Source organism: Somniosus microcephalus, chromosome 5 (genome assembly GCF_052327205.1).
Source record: "Somniosus microcephalus isolate GS21.2 chromosome 5, FLI_Smic_1.0, whole genome shotgun sequence".
NCBI classification, from domain to species: domain Eukaryota; kingdom Metazoa; phylum Chordata; class Chondrichthyes; order Squaliformes; family Somniosidae; genus Somniosus; species Somniosus microcephalus.
In genome coordinates, this window is record NC_140991.1 from 261287769 (window position 1) to 261304126 (window position 16358).

At 48.7% G+C, this 16358-nt stretch overlaps 1 protein-coding gene across 1 annotated transcript in view; it reads right to left on the minus strand.

Annotated features, from left to right (window-relative positions):
• LOC147117687 (uncharacterized) overlaps positions 1 to 16358 on the minus strand; it is a 141750-nt gene that overhangs the window by 111896 nt on the left and 13496 nt on the right. The window contains exons 2-3 of the mRNA XM_085988879.1: positions 11440 to 11818; positions 8397 to 8568 (exon numbers count right to left, since the gene is read on the minus strand). Coding sequence (XP_085845005.1) covers positions 8397 to 8568; positions 11440 to 11818 — 551 coding nt within the window. The remainder of the gene's footprint in view (positions 1 to 8396; positions 8569 to 11439; positions 11819 to 16358) is intronic.

A 16358-nucleotide genomic window follows, 5' to 3' on the forward strand; every position in this document is an offset into this window, starting at 1 on the left:
ACCTGGTGTGGAGGGGAGTGGGCAGATCAAAGGACCTCCTTGTTGGACTGCTCCTGAACTTGGCCAAGGTGGCCATTAACAGGTCCAGGCAGCGGGCGGTCAAGGGGGTCGTTCGGCCCGACTGCCTGCCACTCTTCCATGGATATGTTCGTGCCTGGGTGTCCATGGAGATGGAGCATGCGGTGTCCACCGGTACGCTTAAGACCTGCCGCGACCAGTGGGTACTGGACGGACTGGAGTGCTTCATCACCCCCGGAAACAAAATTCTGATTTGATTTGTTAAAGTTTCATTTAAATTTGTTTTAATTTATGTTTTATTGGTTGTGCCCCTTTAAAAGGAGGCATTTGGTTCCTTTTTTATTGGTGATGGCACCAGCAATCTAATCACTGAAATCAACATGAAAGGTGTAAGCAAGTAAGGACTGGGGTCTAGCACCAGAAACAGTGACCACGCTGGATTGTTGTAGAAACCCAAAAGGCCAACAAATGTCGTTCAGGGAAGGGAACCTGCCACTCTTGCCCAGTGTGGCTTACATGTGACACAATGTAGTTATCTCTTAATGCATTCAGAAGTGGCCTAGCAAGCCACTCAAACAAATGCTACTCTCGGGGGAAGTAGGGAAGGACAGTCAATGTGGTCTTGTCAGCGTTATGCACATCCTGTGATAACATTGCACACAAATCACAAACGGGGGGCAGGAAGGTTGTGCGCAAGCCTGATAGCGGGCGGCACACCCGGTTAGGTCGGGGACGTGGAGGCCCTGACAATCTTAATGGCAGGGTCTCATTTAAATATAACTTCCCAGACTCGTGCCCAACACCCAGCCAAATTCATTCCCTGGCCAGTGGATGGAAACGGGAATTTGGCCGCAGGAGGCCGCAGATGGAAACCCGTGAGAACAGTCCCCAGCAACCAGTGGGTTGGAGATTCACTTAACATCAGGAGTGTAATGTATGTACCTTTAAGGGGGGGGGAACTACTTTTTACAGCTCATGTATACTGTAGTACTGGCAGTGACCACACCTGTATATAACGCTGAGTAGTAATCTGTACAAATCAGTTGCAGTCTGAGCCACGTTGAGTAATGTAGGATTCGCAAAATCCAGAAAATACAGTCTAGATTGGTAAAACCCCTGAAATGGCCACATTGTGAGAACACAAGATGGAGTTGGCAGTTCTCATGGCTCAGTTCAAAAGGACACACCAGCAGTATCTTACAGCAGCCTGAGCCATCACCGATTAGAAGATTCCAGAACTTACTGCTATTGATATGATAATATGGTTACAGCAGTAACGAACTCGTAAACAAAAGTATTTGCACCTGGAGGTGCGCTAATTGCTAGCAAAATGCAAACCCATCTCTGAAATTGCTGAGCACAGAAAAAAAACCATTATCTGTACCAAACTCAGAGGGACACAGGACAGATCCCATCAGTTTCATTTACAAGACATTAAAATAAAGTACTTACTTTTGTCAAAGCAGCCGGCCCATTACCTTGACAAAAGAAAACCCCTGATTTGGCACCGAGATAAGAGCAAGGAAACAGTATAACTGATGAGGGAAATTCTAACAGGCTAGATTCATTCAGTGAGATTCAGACAGATCCACCACAGATTCATACGGACACGAGGTCAAGGACAGAGGGAGGAGGACCCACAAGATTGTGCAGGAGAGCAGATTCAGAAGTTCAGTCCAGATCCAAGACCATCAGGAGTTCGAAGGCCGAGTGGAGAGGAGACGGTTCGAGGAGTTCGGAGGACTTTCAAGATTGTGCAGGAGAGAGATTCAGCCAGACTCAGACAGATCCACAAGATTCACCAGAAGCAGTGAAGTCCAAGTCCAGATACCATCAGGAGTTCGAAGACCGTGCGGAAGAGTAGACGGCTCGAGGAGTTCGGAGGACTTCCAAGTTTGTGCAGGAGAGCGGGTCCAGGAGCTGGTCCCATAAGGAAGATTGGAGATCCCGGACGTAACAAGGAGTACCAAGGTCCAGGAGGGTTTTAAAATTCTGGTGAGCATAAAGGCCCAACTCTACCGAACTGACATAGTTGAGGTATATTTTAGCAACGGGAGGGTTTGTAACATTAAGGGTTTTGTAATTCAGGAGTGTGATTTATCCCTCGATGTGTCCGTGCGCTTTTCCCACCCCCGTTTTAGTATACCGCTGATTAAGAATTGTTGTATGATTTAAGATAGTCAAAGTTATTCCTTGTGTGTTAAATTTTAGTTCCCATTGGGAGACGTGCTAATGATTTTTGTCTAAATTGATTCTTGCATTCTCTGTGTTTATTCTCCTTGAAAATAAAGATATTTCTGATTTAAAACTCACCTTGTCTCACCTGATCCATTTGTCTTCCGAGTCACAAGTTGGGCCACACATCAAGGTTGTCTGGCAATAAGCCCAGTGTCTAGAACCGGTGAGGGGGGAACGCTTCAGAACCGCTCACGAGCAGTGTGAAATCAAAACCGATCTAGCACGCCATAAGCTCGGTAAAACGACCCCTTACAGTAAACACCTATTGTACCGTTCTCCACAGTCTGTGTCTCATTATGCACGGACGTAACATTGGCGATGAGGCAGGTTCGAACCTACCTGCAACTCTGCATCACCTCCCGGGGATTCGTTCCTGGAGATCAGTGGATTGGAGGTCAAGGCCAGAGACTCGGGCGTCGACCACGGGCAACCGCCCAGTCATCCAGCAGAGACTCGAGAGTTGCGGGGGAGGCTGTCGAGAGCCAGGCTTAGCTTTCCAGTTGAGGTGGTCCAGCGAAACGGGCTGGCAACAGGTAGTGCACAGACCCTTCCGGGACAGTGGCAGGCTAGAGCCCGACCGAGTGGCACAGCAAAGGGCCGAGCAGCATCGACGGGGGAGAGAGAGAGAGGGCAGAGCGCACAGGGTGCAGCCGGTGTTCAGGGGCCGAGCAGCGTCGGAGAGAGGGAGAGAGAGACACGCAGAAACCCGTGAGGCGCCGCCATTGCCACGAGGACCGCCGAGAGCGGCGTTGGCAGCAGCGCAGTAGAAGCGCACGAAACCTACAGGGCGCCGCCATTGCCGGGAGCGGCGTCGGCAGCAGCGGGGGAGGAAGGAAAGCGCGGGAGATGCCATTTTAAACCACACCCAAAATGCCGAAGAGTGACAGTATCACCGCATTTGACAATGAAGAATGGACTACATATGTCGAACGAATAGAGGTGTACTGCAAGGCAAATGGGTTGTCAGATGACAAGAAAGCGTCGGTATTGTTGAATTTAATGGGTGCAAAGACGTATGGTTTATTGCGAAATCTAGTAACCCCAACGAAGCCAATGGAAAAGAGTTTTGAAGACATAGTAACGACACTAAAGAAACATTTAAACCCCACACCGCTGCTGATAGCAGAAAGATTCAAGTTTCACAAACGGAACCAGCATAAGGATGAAAGCAATGCTGATTATTTAACAGAACTGCGCAAACTATCGAAACACTGCCAGTTTGGAGCGGGACTGGCAGATACCTTAAGGGACAAGTTTGTGTGTGGGCTTCAAAGTGAAGGAACCCAGAAATGGCTTTTATCTGAAAAGGACCTTACGCTGAAAAAGGCTTTCAGCATTGCGGTATCATATGAAGCAGCAGCACGGGGCGCTGCAGAGATACAACAGAGACCGCAAGAATATGGCACAAACAAAATGTCATATGGAACAGAGAAGTGCTATCGCAGCGGCAGAACAACACACGACCAAAATGATTGCTGGTTCAAAGACAAAGGCCTAGAAATTCACTGGCCTTAGCGCCGCTTTTGAGGCGCTAGAGGGCCTAGCGCCAAAGTTATGGCCAGTTTAGAAATTGACAGGGGCCCTAAATCGGCGTTAGGCCGGTAGCGCTGCGCCGGCACCGATGACGTCATCGGTGTGCGCAGCGTCCCGGTTGCCATGGTAACCCGCCCGAACTCGGAAATTGAGTTGCGGCCGCCTCGCCCGTGGCAGCCGCAAGCAACGTTCTGGCAGAGGTGCCTTACAGAACTTTGCGCCGGCGCATTAAAGGCCCCGCGGCGGCCGGCCGCTTTCCCGCCGGCCGCCTGGCCGCAGCTCCCTCCCCGGACTTCCCCCCCCCCCCCGGAACAGAAGCAAGCCCGGCACTTGTCCGAGGTGCCGGGCTCATTTTTAAAAAGATTATCGCGGGCCGCGGCCGGGTGCAGGCAGCTCCTCCTTAACGGAAGGAGGAGGCCTGCACTTCCCGAGCCTGCCGCACCGCAGCGGGCGCCACAGCGCCGGAATAGCGCCGCAATGCGGCGCGTGGCGCCAGTTTTGAGGCGCTGAGACCCCTCAGTAGCGCCGGCAGCCGTTTGGGCGCGGCGCTACTGAATTTTTGGCGCGCGCAGGGGGACTTAGCGCCGGCACTAACTTCCGGCGCTAAAGCCCTCGCTGCGCCAAAACCGAATTTCTAGGCCAAAGTGTGCAGACAGTGTGGAAAAGTAGGACACATAGCACGAGTCTGCAGGTCAGGAAAGAAAACCAGCAATAAGAAACCTACCAAAGGAAAGTACCAGAAGGTACATAAGATGACGGAGAATAGTTCAGACGAACAAAAGAGTGATAACGACTCCGAAAGCAGGGAACTGAGTTGTCTGAAACTACATAATGTGATCACAACGGAGGATCACCGAACCATTTGGGTCACTCTCAAGATAGCAGGAGTCCAGGTAAAGATGGAATTGGACACAGGATCAGCCCTAACAGTCATAAACGGACGGGACTACGAGCGGCTATTCTCACACATACCCTTGAGAGACACAAAAATTATTTTGAAGACGTACACGGGGCAAAAAGTCTACCCCAAAGGAAAAATAAGGGTGACCATTATATATACTGCAAGGAAACACCAAAACTAGACCTGTATGTATTGCAAGATGGAGGACCACCATTACTGGGACGTGAATGGATCCGGAAAATACAACTGGATTGGCATTCCATACAGGCACTGACTGTGGCTGACAAAAAGGATGACGACGTCACACCTGGGCGACTATCAAAGATCCTAACTGACGCGAAAGAAGTGTTCCAGCAAGGACTCGGAACACTAAAAGGCATGACAGCGACGATTAAAATTGAAGAAAACGCAAGCCCAAAATTTTTTAAGGCCAGACCGGTACCTTATGCGATCCGCCCAGCTGTCGAAGCAGAGCTGGAGAGTCTGGAACGTTCAGGTGTACTGTCCAAGGTAGACTGGAGCGAGTGGGCTACACCCATCGTCCCTGTGATGAAAAAGTCGTTGAGCAGCACGCCTGGGGAACCAAGGAAGGTTCGCATCTGTGGGGACTTTAAGGTAACAGTGAACCCGGTCCTTCACACCGTACAATATCCACTTCCGCGGATTGAAGATATTTTCGCCTCGCTATCTGGAGGGAAACACTTCACTAAGATTGATCTGGCCCAGGCGTATCTGCAAATGGAGGTGGAAGAAGCATCAAAAAAATACCTCACAATCAACACCCATAAAGGTCTCTACCAATACAACCGGCTGGTATTCGGGGTAGCATCAGCTCCGGCTATTTGGCAGAGGGCAATGGAACAAGTCCTGCAAGGGATCCCAGGGACCCAGTGTTATTTGGACGACATCCTGGTCACGGGCGAAAATGACAGTGATCACCTTGCCAACCTGGAGCAGGTGCTCACTAGATTGCAGGAATATGGGCTCCGAGCTAACCGCCCCAAATGCGAGTTTTTTTAAAAACAGATCTCGTATTGTGGCCACGTTATCGATAAAGAGGGGTTACATAAGTTCCCAGAGAAGATTCAGGCACTAGTCAAGGCTCCAGCACCGGAAAATGTGTCACAACTGAGGTCGTTCCTCGGGCTGGTAAACTACTACCATAAGTTCTTGCCAAATTTGTCTACAATACTGCACCCACTGAACACCCTACTGCAAACTGGGGTGCCATGGAAGTGGAGTGATGAATGTAGACGAGCTTTCCAGAAGAGCAAAACACCCATTACAACCGAGCATTACCAATTCGGTTGGCATGTGATGCGTCACCCTACGGCATTGGAGCGGTGCTGTCGCACAAATTCTCGGACGGCTCAGAGAGGCCAATAGCCTTTGCGTCACGATCACTAACCTCAGCCAAGCGTAACTACGCCCAGATTGACAGGGAGGCCCTCAGCCTAGTGTGGGAAGTGAAAAAGTTCAATCACTATCTGCACGGGCAGAAATTCACCTTGCTGACTCATCACCAGCCTCTTGTCTCCATTTTTAATCCGAAGAAGGGCGCAACGACTACAAAGATGGTCACTTTTTCTAGGGGCGCACCACTATGAGATTGAATATAAGGGCACGAAACAGCATGGAAATGCTGATGGGCTATCATGCCTGCCACTGCCTACTGCAGAGGAAGCACCATCAGTGGATCCTGTCGAAATATTCCATCCGACTATAGTTGAATACCTACCGGTAACTAACGCTTGTATCGAAAAGGAAACCCGAAATGACCCGACACTGTCTCGGGTATATGATTTGACGGTGAAGGGATGGCCAGCACATGGCGACTCACTGTTGCCAGCATTCTCGACAAGGATGTGTGGATCCCGAGTGGTAATTCCACCCAAGTTAATGGATAGAGTGCTCAATGAGCTTCATGAGGGTCATCTGGGAGGGGTAAAAATGAAAAGCCTAGCCAGGGCTTATGTGTGGTGGCCGGGAATCGATAAACAAATCGAGGACCTGCCCAAGAGCTGCTCAGGATGCCAGAAAGTCCAAAATGCACCACCACAGGCCCCTCTACACCCATGGGAGTGGCCCTCATCTCCATGGCAACGGGTGCATATTGATTTTGCTGGTCCATTCATGGACTCAATGTTTTTAATAGCCGTGGATGCGCACTCGAAATGGCCTGAGGTCATCAAAATGTCCTCCACCACCACGGAGAAAACTATCGCAGTCCTACGGACCATTTTTGCCAGGAATGGCTTGCCAGAACAGATTTGCTCCGACAACGGACCACAGTTTGTGTCCGAAGAGTTCCGGAGGTTCTTGAAAAAGAATGGGGTAAGGCATTACACATCCGCCCCGTATCATCCAGCCACAAATGGATTGGCTGAGAGGTTCGTACAAACCTTTAAGAAGGCAATAAAGGCTATGTACAATGACAACATTCCGCTGCAGCACAAGGTGGACAATTTCCTGTTCGCCTACCGGAATGCGACACATGCAGTCACCAACCAGGCCCCAGCCATGATGTTCTTTAACCGAAGGTTAAGATCTCGCCTGGATTTGCTCAGACCAAACGTACGAAGAGATGTTGAGAGTAAGCAATTCCGGCACATCCATGAGAAGCCAACAAGGAGCTTCAATGTAGGGCAACCAGTCTTGGCCCGCGACTACCGAACAGAAAAATGGCAGCCAGCAACGATATGCACACGGCAGGGCCCACTAATGTACACAGTGGACATTGGGGAGAGCATCGTGAGACGCCATGCTGACCAGATCCTAGAGTCACAGGAACAAGTCAACCCCATGCCTCGCCCATACGTACCTGGTGATGAACCCGACGTACAGGTAGCATCTACCCCAGAAACAGTAGCATCGGAAGCTGATGAACCAACCGATGACAGGGGGCCAGAATCGCCTCCGCACCAAGAGCAAGACACTCAGGAAAGGCGCTATTCAGAAAGGATCAGGAAGCCTCCCCAAAGACCGAATTTATAAATAGACTATTTTCAGCTAATGTTGCATGTTAAAAGTGTTAATTGTAATTAGTTTGATATTTAATTGTTAAATAAGTGTTATGGTATTGTTAATCTAAAAGGGGAGGAATTGTAAGGTATGTACCTTTAAGGGGGAGAACTACTTTTTACAGCTCATGTATACTGTAGTACCGGCAGTGACCACACCTGTATATAACGCTGAGTAGTAATTTGTACAGATCAGTTGCAGTCTGAGCCACGTTGAGTAAACACCTATTGTACCGTTCTCCGCAGTCTGTGTCTCATTATACACGGACGTAACAAGGAGGGCTGAGGATTCCTTCTTAGTGATCAGTGGAATGTTGTGGCTGACAACTTCCCGATGATTGGGGGGATGCCAGGGCTGGGGAGGCCAATGGATTCCTTGAGGGGCTTGAGGACATCATAAGTCCGTGACTTTTGAATCTTAAGTAGGCCCCATGTGCTATTAGCAGGAAACTCATTCAGGGCCTGAATCACCACAGTAATTATTATGGTGGCAGGTTGTAGGTGGGGTCTTGATTTTTAAGATTATAACCTGTTGTCCAGCCCTATTCTGCCCATCTGGGGCTGGGTGGGGGTGGGGGGGGGGGGCGCGTGGTGGGGGTGGTGTTAAAATCAGGACCGTTATGCCATGTGTACCTCAATACATTGTTACAAAATGCTCCTTTCATGGAACTTCTTGCAAATCCTACCTCCTGTTCCTGTTGTGATACAGAATCTTCATATCGAATCCTTTGGCCCTTTGAGCAACTTTGTATCCAATCCGCCCCATTCCAATGATTCCAAGAGTGGCCCCAGTCACTTCTACTCCATACCAGTTAATAGGATAACTTTTAGTAGCTGGAGAAGTTGCAATTTTTTGACCTAAAATTTAAAAAGCAAACCATCAGGAATGCCACAGACTGTCACAGAGCACCTACCGAGTTGAATACCAACAAACAGATTTTTTTGAAAAGCTGGAGAAAGGTGAAAACTGGTCAATGTTATACAAAAATCATCCTAGTGTAGCAATGAAAAGGCACACAGTTTATAACCACTGCTGCAATGCTGCAATATGCTTCAGGGACATGGACCATATGCAGTAGGCACCTCAAAGCACTGGAGAGGTACCACCAACGCTGCCTCCGCAAGATCCTGCAACTCCATTGGCAGGATAGGCGCACCAACGTCAGTGTTCTCCCTCAGACCAACATCCCCAGCATCGAAGCTTTGATCACGCTCGATCAGCTCCGATGGACAGGCCACATCGTCCACATGCCCGATACGAGACACCCAAAACAAGCGCTCTACTCAGAGCTCCAACACGGCAAGAGAGCCCCAGGTGGGCAGAGGAAACACTTCAAGGACACCCTCAAAGCTTTCTTGAAAAAGTGCAACATCCCCACCAACACCAGGGAATCCCTGGCCCAAGACAGCACAAAGAGGAGGAGAAGCATCCGGGAAGACGCCAAACACCTTGAGTCTCTTCGCCAGGAGCAAGCGGAAGCCAAGCGCAAACAGCAGAAGGAGCGCACATCATCCCAAGAACCCCACCCAGCTGCCCCTTCAACCACCGTCTGCCCCACCTATGACAAAGACTGTAGGTCCCGCATTGGACTCATCAGTCATCTGAGAACTCATTTTTAGTGTGGAAGCAAGTCATCCTCGGTTCCGAGAGACTGCCTAAGAAGAAGAGAAGAAGAATACTGGTTTCACATGAAGGTTAGCAATATACCACCCTTGATCTGTGAGCCTGTGAATATGGTGCCCGTTGGGTTTAATTAACTATTATACATGCAACAATCAACTTAAAAAACGTAACGCACATCTTCAGCACTGTCACACCTACAAACCACCTCCTCCAAACAGCAAGTCGGCACTGTGTGAAAACCAGGCAATAAATGTGCACTACACTGATATTACTGTTCTGTAACCCAAGCGGAGGTGTTAAATGAAACACCAACTGTAATTTCCAGGGTCATGCGTAAAGGAATTAGGCTTTCCTTTTATAATCCATATAATATAAATGCCTACTGCACAGATAAAGTACCATATTCACAAGATAAATCATTGGTTTTATTACATATAATGTTCCCATACAGTAAGAAGTACAGCCACTGACTGAATTGCCTCTTTAAATTAATCAAGCCATTGATATTGAACCAAACTTTGAGGATAGTAGATACAGATATAATTTTTTGTAGACTGTTTGGGAGTTACTAATTTTAATCCAATAAGCGACCCAACATTTTCATGCTTTGTGCAATGTTTTACAAGTAACATTTGTCTGTCATCACTGTGATTTGTAACTTAATTATGCAATATCTTTTAAAAATAATTATAAAAGAAAAGAATCTATGCAGTGTTGTGTTTCACAATTTAAGAGCAAATCCTGTATGAAATGCTGAAAGCATTGGCTCTGAGACGATGAAGAGAGACTTTCAAAAAAAATTTAAAACCTGAACTAAGGAGGCTATGGGGTGACCTGATAGAGGTCTTCCAAAATTACAAGAGGTTGTGATAAGGTAAATAGTGAGTGTTATTTCCATTGGTCGGAGAGATGCTTAAAAGAGGGCAGGAACTTAAGATAACCCCAAAAAGAATTAAAGGACTGGTTGAATTACTCAGAGGATGGTTAAAATGTCGAATTCTCTGTTACATACCATTGATGAAGTAGAATCCATAAATACTTTGGAAAAATAATTAGTTAGCTGTTTTAAAAAGGGCTCCAGAAGAGCAGGAGAGTGGTATTAGTCGAGGTGAATAGCCTGTTTCTGTGCTGGAACATTCTATGATTCCAACCAGTATGTTTTGTACTTATTAAAACATGCCCTACCCCATGGTATTAAGCCACAAAGTTATAGGGCTGGATTTTGCTACGGGGGCGGGTTGGAGGTGGGAAACCCACATTCGGGCTTGTTGTCCCGCCTCCATGGAGATGTGGCCAACCCACTGGATTTTCCTCTGATTGACCTTGTTGAGCCCGCCCTGTGGGCTCAGCAGGCCAATTAAGGGCCACCCGGCAACAGGTGACGTCAGAGATTGACATTTCATCTGTCAAAAGCTTTTGGCAGAGGAAATATCAGTGTTTAACAGCTGTTTGAAGCTGTCAAGCACTGAAAAACTGCTAATTCAGCCTCAGTCCTTTCTCAGGATAACTTGAAAATCATTTTGCTGCAGAACGGAGAAGCTAATTTTTTTTTTTAAATCGGAGCTTCTGTGGTTCTTGCAGCCGACTCCCGACACCGGAATGCAGGACTCCTGTAAAGGTAAGTAAAAGTTAAACTTATTTAAACACTTTGAACACTTGCAAAACACTTACCTTTGCACTCCTGCACCCCTCACTCACCTGAACACTGGGCATCTCGACCCCTCCAAGACCTCAGACCCACGTCCTGCCTCGAAAACTTTTCGTGGTTTGGAGCTGTCGGGAAGCCCACAAATCAGCAATAAAAATCGTGAATAGGCAAAAAACTACCTGTTAACTACCCGTTAACAGGCAGTTTAATTGCCTTTAATCCCTTCCCGCCTCTGGGAGTCGGGTTCCAGCACTTGTCGGCAACCCGACTCCTATGAAATTGACATGGAGGCGGGTTGGAGGCGGGATGGGGTCGGGACCCCCGGATCTCCGATTTTTATCGCCCGCACGCCTCCAACCCGACTCCAGGGGCTTAGGAAAATCCAACCCATAGAGTCCCAAAGCCTGCTGTTGCCCATTTTGCACAAATAAGTTTACATTTTCAATCTTCATCTTACCTTCCAGTACATTCCTGGCGGATGCCAACATTAAAGCCATGCCCATGTCAGCAGTAGCATTGTCCACCACGTGAGGAGTGTTGGCCACTTTCACACCAAAACTGGTGATCAAAGGTAGGTCGAGATGGTCCACACCAACTCCACAGCTTACAATGACCTTCAGCTGAGGTAGAGATTTTAATAGCTCTTCATCTATTGTGGGAGAGTGTTCCCAGATAAAAATGGCTTGGATTTTATTAGCAAACTGCTCTTTGTTTTTCAGGAATTCTTCAAAGTAGATGATGTTGAAATGTTTCTTGATGATTTCTGCATACCTTTCTGGGATTCCCAGCGTTTCATTAAGTTCAGAGGCTAAAACGGTTGCACGATCACTTATTGTCTGGGGAGGTGGGGGAGAAAAGACAGTGTTATTCTGTAAATTATTTGTACGTTATGTTGCTAGATTTTCCTCTCCCCGTATCCCCATACATCACATGGATCATGCACCGCCACCAGGCAGGGCTAAACGGGCTTGAGCCACCCATCATGTGCTGCTTTGTGACCAGGCTGCTGGAGGTGTGACTCATGGGAGGGAGTCAGCCAAGGGCAGATTCTTCTCTGTGATGAAACAAATCTTTTCCAGGATGTACTGCTCTGCTGGCACCTGGCATTTAACTAACTAAACCGGCAAAGTAAAACTTATTTTACTGTCCTCTTTAGTTTACCTTTTATTTCACATTTTGGCTACTTTATTTCTATTTCTGTTTGGTGTACTTATTATTTTCTGCTTTTTAACTCTATACAAAGTAAGGGAAGAAAGGAGAAAAAAATACACTAAACCAGGAGGGAGGTGTTGGTACAGCTGAAATAGGAAGTAATACAGATTGCTACTAGAATAAATAAGAGGTGATTGTAAGACGCAGAGATGAGAATTAGAACTGAATGTAGAGTTGTACAGGATTGTGTCGATGCTGTAGGCCTCAGTGACATCTATATTCATACCAGGGACAAGTGTATTGGATACTTTGATAGTGTAGTGTTTATGTTAATAGACTAGTGGCCTGGACTAACAATCTAAAGAAAGTGAGTTCAAATTCCACAATAGTTTGGGAAAAGAGAAGACTGAGAGGTGACCCTGATAGAGGTCTTTAAAATGATGAAGGGATTTGATAGGGTAGACACTGAGGCCCCGATTTTCGGCTTGTGTGGGAAATGGTCGGGTTTCCCCGAATGTGGGGTTTCTGACACACCTAAAAAAGTGTCAGCCAGCTCCACGCAATTTTCCCTCAAGTGGCCAATTAATTCCCAGCATGTGGGAAGCCTTGCTAATTGTCCAATTCGAGTCAGAAATCCCCACAGTATGATATCATCATTCGTGGTGCTTTCAAGGTCCATAGCAAGTACTGCATCCTCTGAAGGCTTCCAAACGAACCATACAGGATGGCAGAGGAGCCTGCAGCAGCTGTGGCCAGTGCCAGACCCCGAGCTGCCTCCAAATTTGACGAGGCTTCACTGCAGGCATTATTGGATGGGGTTAGGGCCCACAGGGAGGTCCTCTTCCCTAGGTCAGGGAGGAAGAGGCCTCCGACTGAGACCAATGCTGCATGGATGCAGGTGTCAGCAGATGCCAACTCGCTGGGAGTCACCAGAAGAACCTTGGCATTACATCTCTAACTCCTTCCTTTACTCCCCCACAGTACAATCCAGAGCCCCCATCCTCACTGTGGAGGAGGAAGAGGCTGTGCAGCCAGACTCCTCAGAGGAAGCTCCAGCCTCTGAGGGCGCAGCGTCAGTAGAAGTAAGCGCACCCAGCACCAGCGCAGACACTCACACCTCGGGGGGACCTTCGGGACATAGAGTAATGTTGTCACCTGGTGTTTTACAGCTCACAAGTGAGCCTCAGCAGATTCTGGAGACAGGGACAGCAGTGGAGAGTCCTCGTCGGAGGGCGCAGGACTCTGCCAGCTCAGCTCAGCTGCGCTGCATGTCGACCCTCTGCCTCTGGGTCCATCCGCAAGAGATGAGGTGATGGATCTCCATGCACAGATGCAGGAGTCTCTGGCAGGTTTTGTCTCCAGGGTCGCTGCAAGTGTGGAGCGAATGGAGGAGTGCATAGCGACCATGAGCAGAGCCTTTGTGGAGTCATTGGCGCATGAACGCATCACCATGGAAAGGTTGGCAACCGCCATGGAGGAGATAACTCGCCAGGGTACGGAAAACATGGTGAGTGCTCATAAGAGAATGACATCTCTGAGGAGCGTTGGCCATCTGTTGAACAGAGAAACCAGATCTTCATGGAAGTCCTTCTGAGTAGGACTGCCAGTGCAGAAACGGGTCCCGATGGCCCCCTAACGCGCAGCAAGGTGCTCTCAGGCCACTTCCAAGCGCTGGCCCCTTCTGCCTGTGCAGCTTCAGGTGAGTGAGCAGCAGCCTGGTGCTCCTGCTGCTGATCCTGCTGTTCCTGGTTCTGCTGCTGCCGCCTCTGCTGCTGGAGATCCTCTAATGGCAAGAAGGGAAGGAATAAAAGGCGTCCCATGCTTCTCGTAGATGCCTCCGCTGAGGAAGCACTGAGTGAGGGTGGCGAGAGGGGCTTCCCAGGAGATCACATTGGAGAAGTGTGTGAGGCACCAACCTTCCACAGCTGTGCCTAAGCCTTGAAGAATTGGCCCCAAACCTGCAACAACAAGGTCCTTCAACATACAAGTGCTGTCCCTTTAAATCGCAGCTTCTCCGATTGACCTGCAGCTGCAAGCAAGCAAGCCAACTGTTTTCACACCAGGTCTCATCAGCGGGGTTCCCCGCAGGCGTGTTTCAGGTGGGGAAAGCCCCAAATTCGCAACGGCCCCGGAAAATCTACTTAAACAAGGTAATAATTGGTCATTAGTGTTCCGACGACCAGTCCCGCCAGCGGCGGCCGGGACTGAAGTGGGTCGCGGAGAAATGGTGGTCCGAAAGTCGGACAGGGCGGGGAATCAGGTGGGGGGGTTGTGACCTGCTTTTTCGGCGATTTTTGGCCCCCGGCCACCTGGAAAGCTGCCCAACGGCTGGCAGAAAATCGACCCCTGAGAAGAGATGTTTCCACTTGTGCGGGATTCCAAAACTAAGAGTCATAAATATAAGATAGTCACTAACAAATGTATTAAGGAATTCAGGAGAAACTACTTTACTCAGAGTGGTGAGAATATGGAACTTGCTACCACATGGAGTGGTTGAGACGAATAGCATAGATGCATTTAAGTGAAGCTAGACAAGTACATGAGGGCGAAAGGAATAGAAGGATATGTTGGTGGGTGAGATGAGGTAAAGTGGGAGAAGGCTCGTGTGCAGCATTAACACCAGCGTAGACCTGCTGGGCTGAATTGCCTGTTTCTGTGCTGTAACATTCTATGTAATGTAATGGCAATTTGAATTCAATTTTAAAAATCTGGAAATAAAAATGTCGGTAAAAATGACCATCAAGCTGTTGGATTGTCAGAAATATCCAACTTGTTCACTAATGTCCTTTAGGGAAGGAGACTTGCAGTCATTATCCCTTTTGGCCTGTCAGTGACTCCAGTCCCACATCAATGGGCAGGATTTTCATTGGGCCGTGGAGGCGGGATTGGAGGCGTGTGGGGGGGTTAAAACTGCAAAAACTGGCGTGCAGGCCCAACCCGCCTCCAAGCAATTTAAAATAATTTGTGTCTAATGGTCCCGTCTCCGTCCCGCCTCCAAAAGGCGGGATAGGCCGTTAAGACCCTTAACAAGCACTAAATGGCCTCTATAATGCCATTTTGAAAGGCCTTTGTGATTTTAATCCTTTTCCCACGTGAAACACGCCTGCTCTGAAACACGACGATGAAACCTGGCGGGAGCACAATTGGATTGCTGACTATCAGCTGCAGGTAAACCATTAAAGAGGAGATTTGATCAGCCATCATTTGCAGGTGGCAGGACTTTGTAGTCTCAGGTCTGGGGGAACTTTTAGAGGCATAACCACAGCTGTGGAAGTTTGGAACCTGACACCCATCTCCAGTGTGACCTCCTGGGAAACCCCTCTCGCCACCTTCACTGAGCGCTTCCTCAACTGAGGCATCTACCAGAAGCATGGGAACCATTTATTTCCTTTCCTCCTGGACATCAGATGAGGATGAAGACCAGCCGTGGCAGCAGCAGAACCATGAACAAAGGCACCACCAACAGCAGCAGCAACAACAGGAGTGCCAAGCTGCTGCTCACCCACCTGAAGCTGCACAGTCCAGAAGGCGCCAACGCGCGACCACATTGCCGCCCGGGATGCAAGGAATGCACTGATCTTGGCCAGATTTGCTTAGCCTAGCCAATCAAGCGCTTTTGCCTCGCAGCTTCTTACCTGAGCATTGACAATGGCCAATGACCAGCGGATTCCTAACAATTTGACCACCATACTGACAATTGCAAGTAATCCTAAGCCCTCAATGTGAAAGTCCCATTTGCAAAATGACACACGCCACAACTCCAGCAGTAGCCATCAGATTTTTTATTTACATTATTCATCTGATGGCTTTTTCACAGAAAACATCAAATTTCACCCAAGTAACTACCTTTGTGACTATTTGTGCAGTATCTTTCTCTTACGCATGCTCCTACGTGGTGCTTCCCCTGTGGCTTCAGCAGATGTGGAGGCCCCTTGCTCACTTTCCTGCAGCTCCTGTCTCGACACCTTTTGGAGGGCATCCTCTGGGGTTGCGAAGCTGTGAGGGCTCGGCAACAGTCTGCTGCTCCTGCGGCTGTGCAGGGGTTGAGATGCCGATCTCAGTTGGGTGTGGACTCTGGTGGGGCTCTGACTGAGGGCTCTGGAGTGGCATGGAAGTGTGAGCGCTTGGAGAGAAGCCCCCACTTCCTTGATTTCTGCCACCAACTTCCCTCTCATGGGTCAGGTACCCCTCAGCGCTTGCAAGTGGCTTGAGAACACCTTGTTG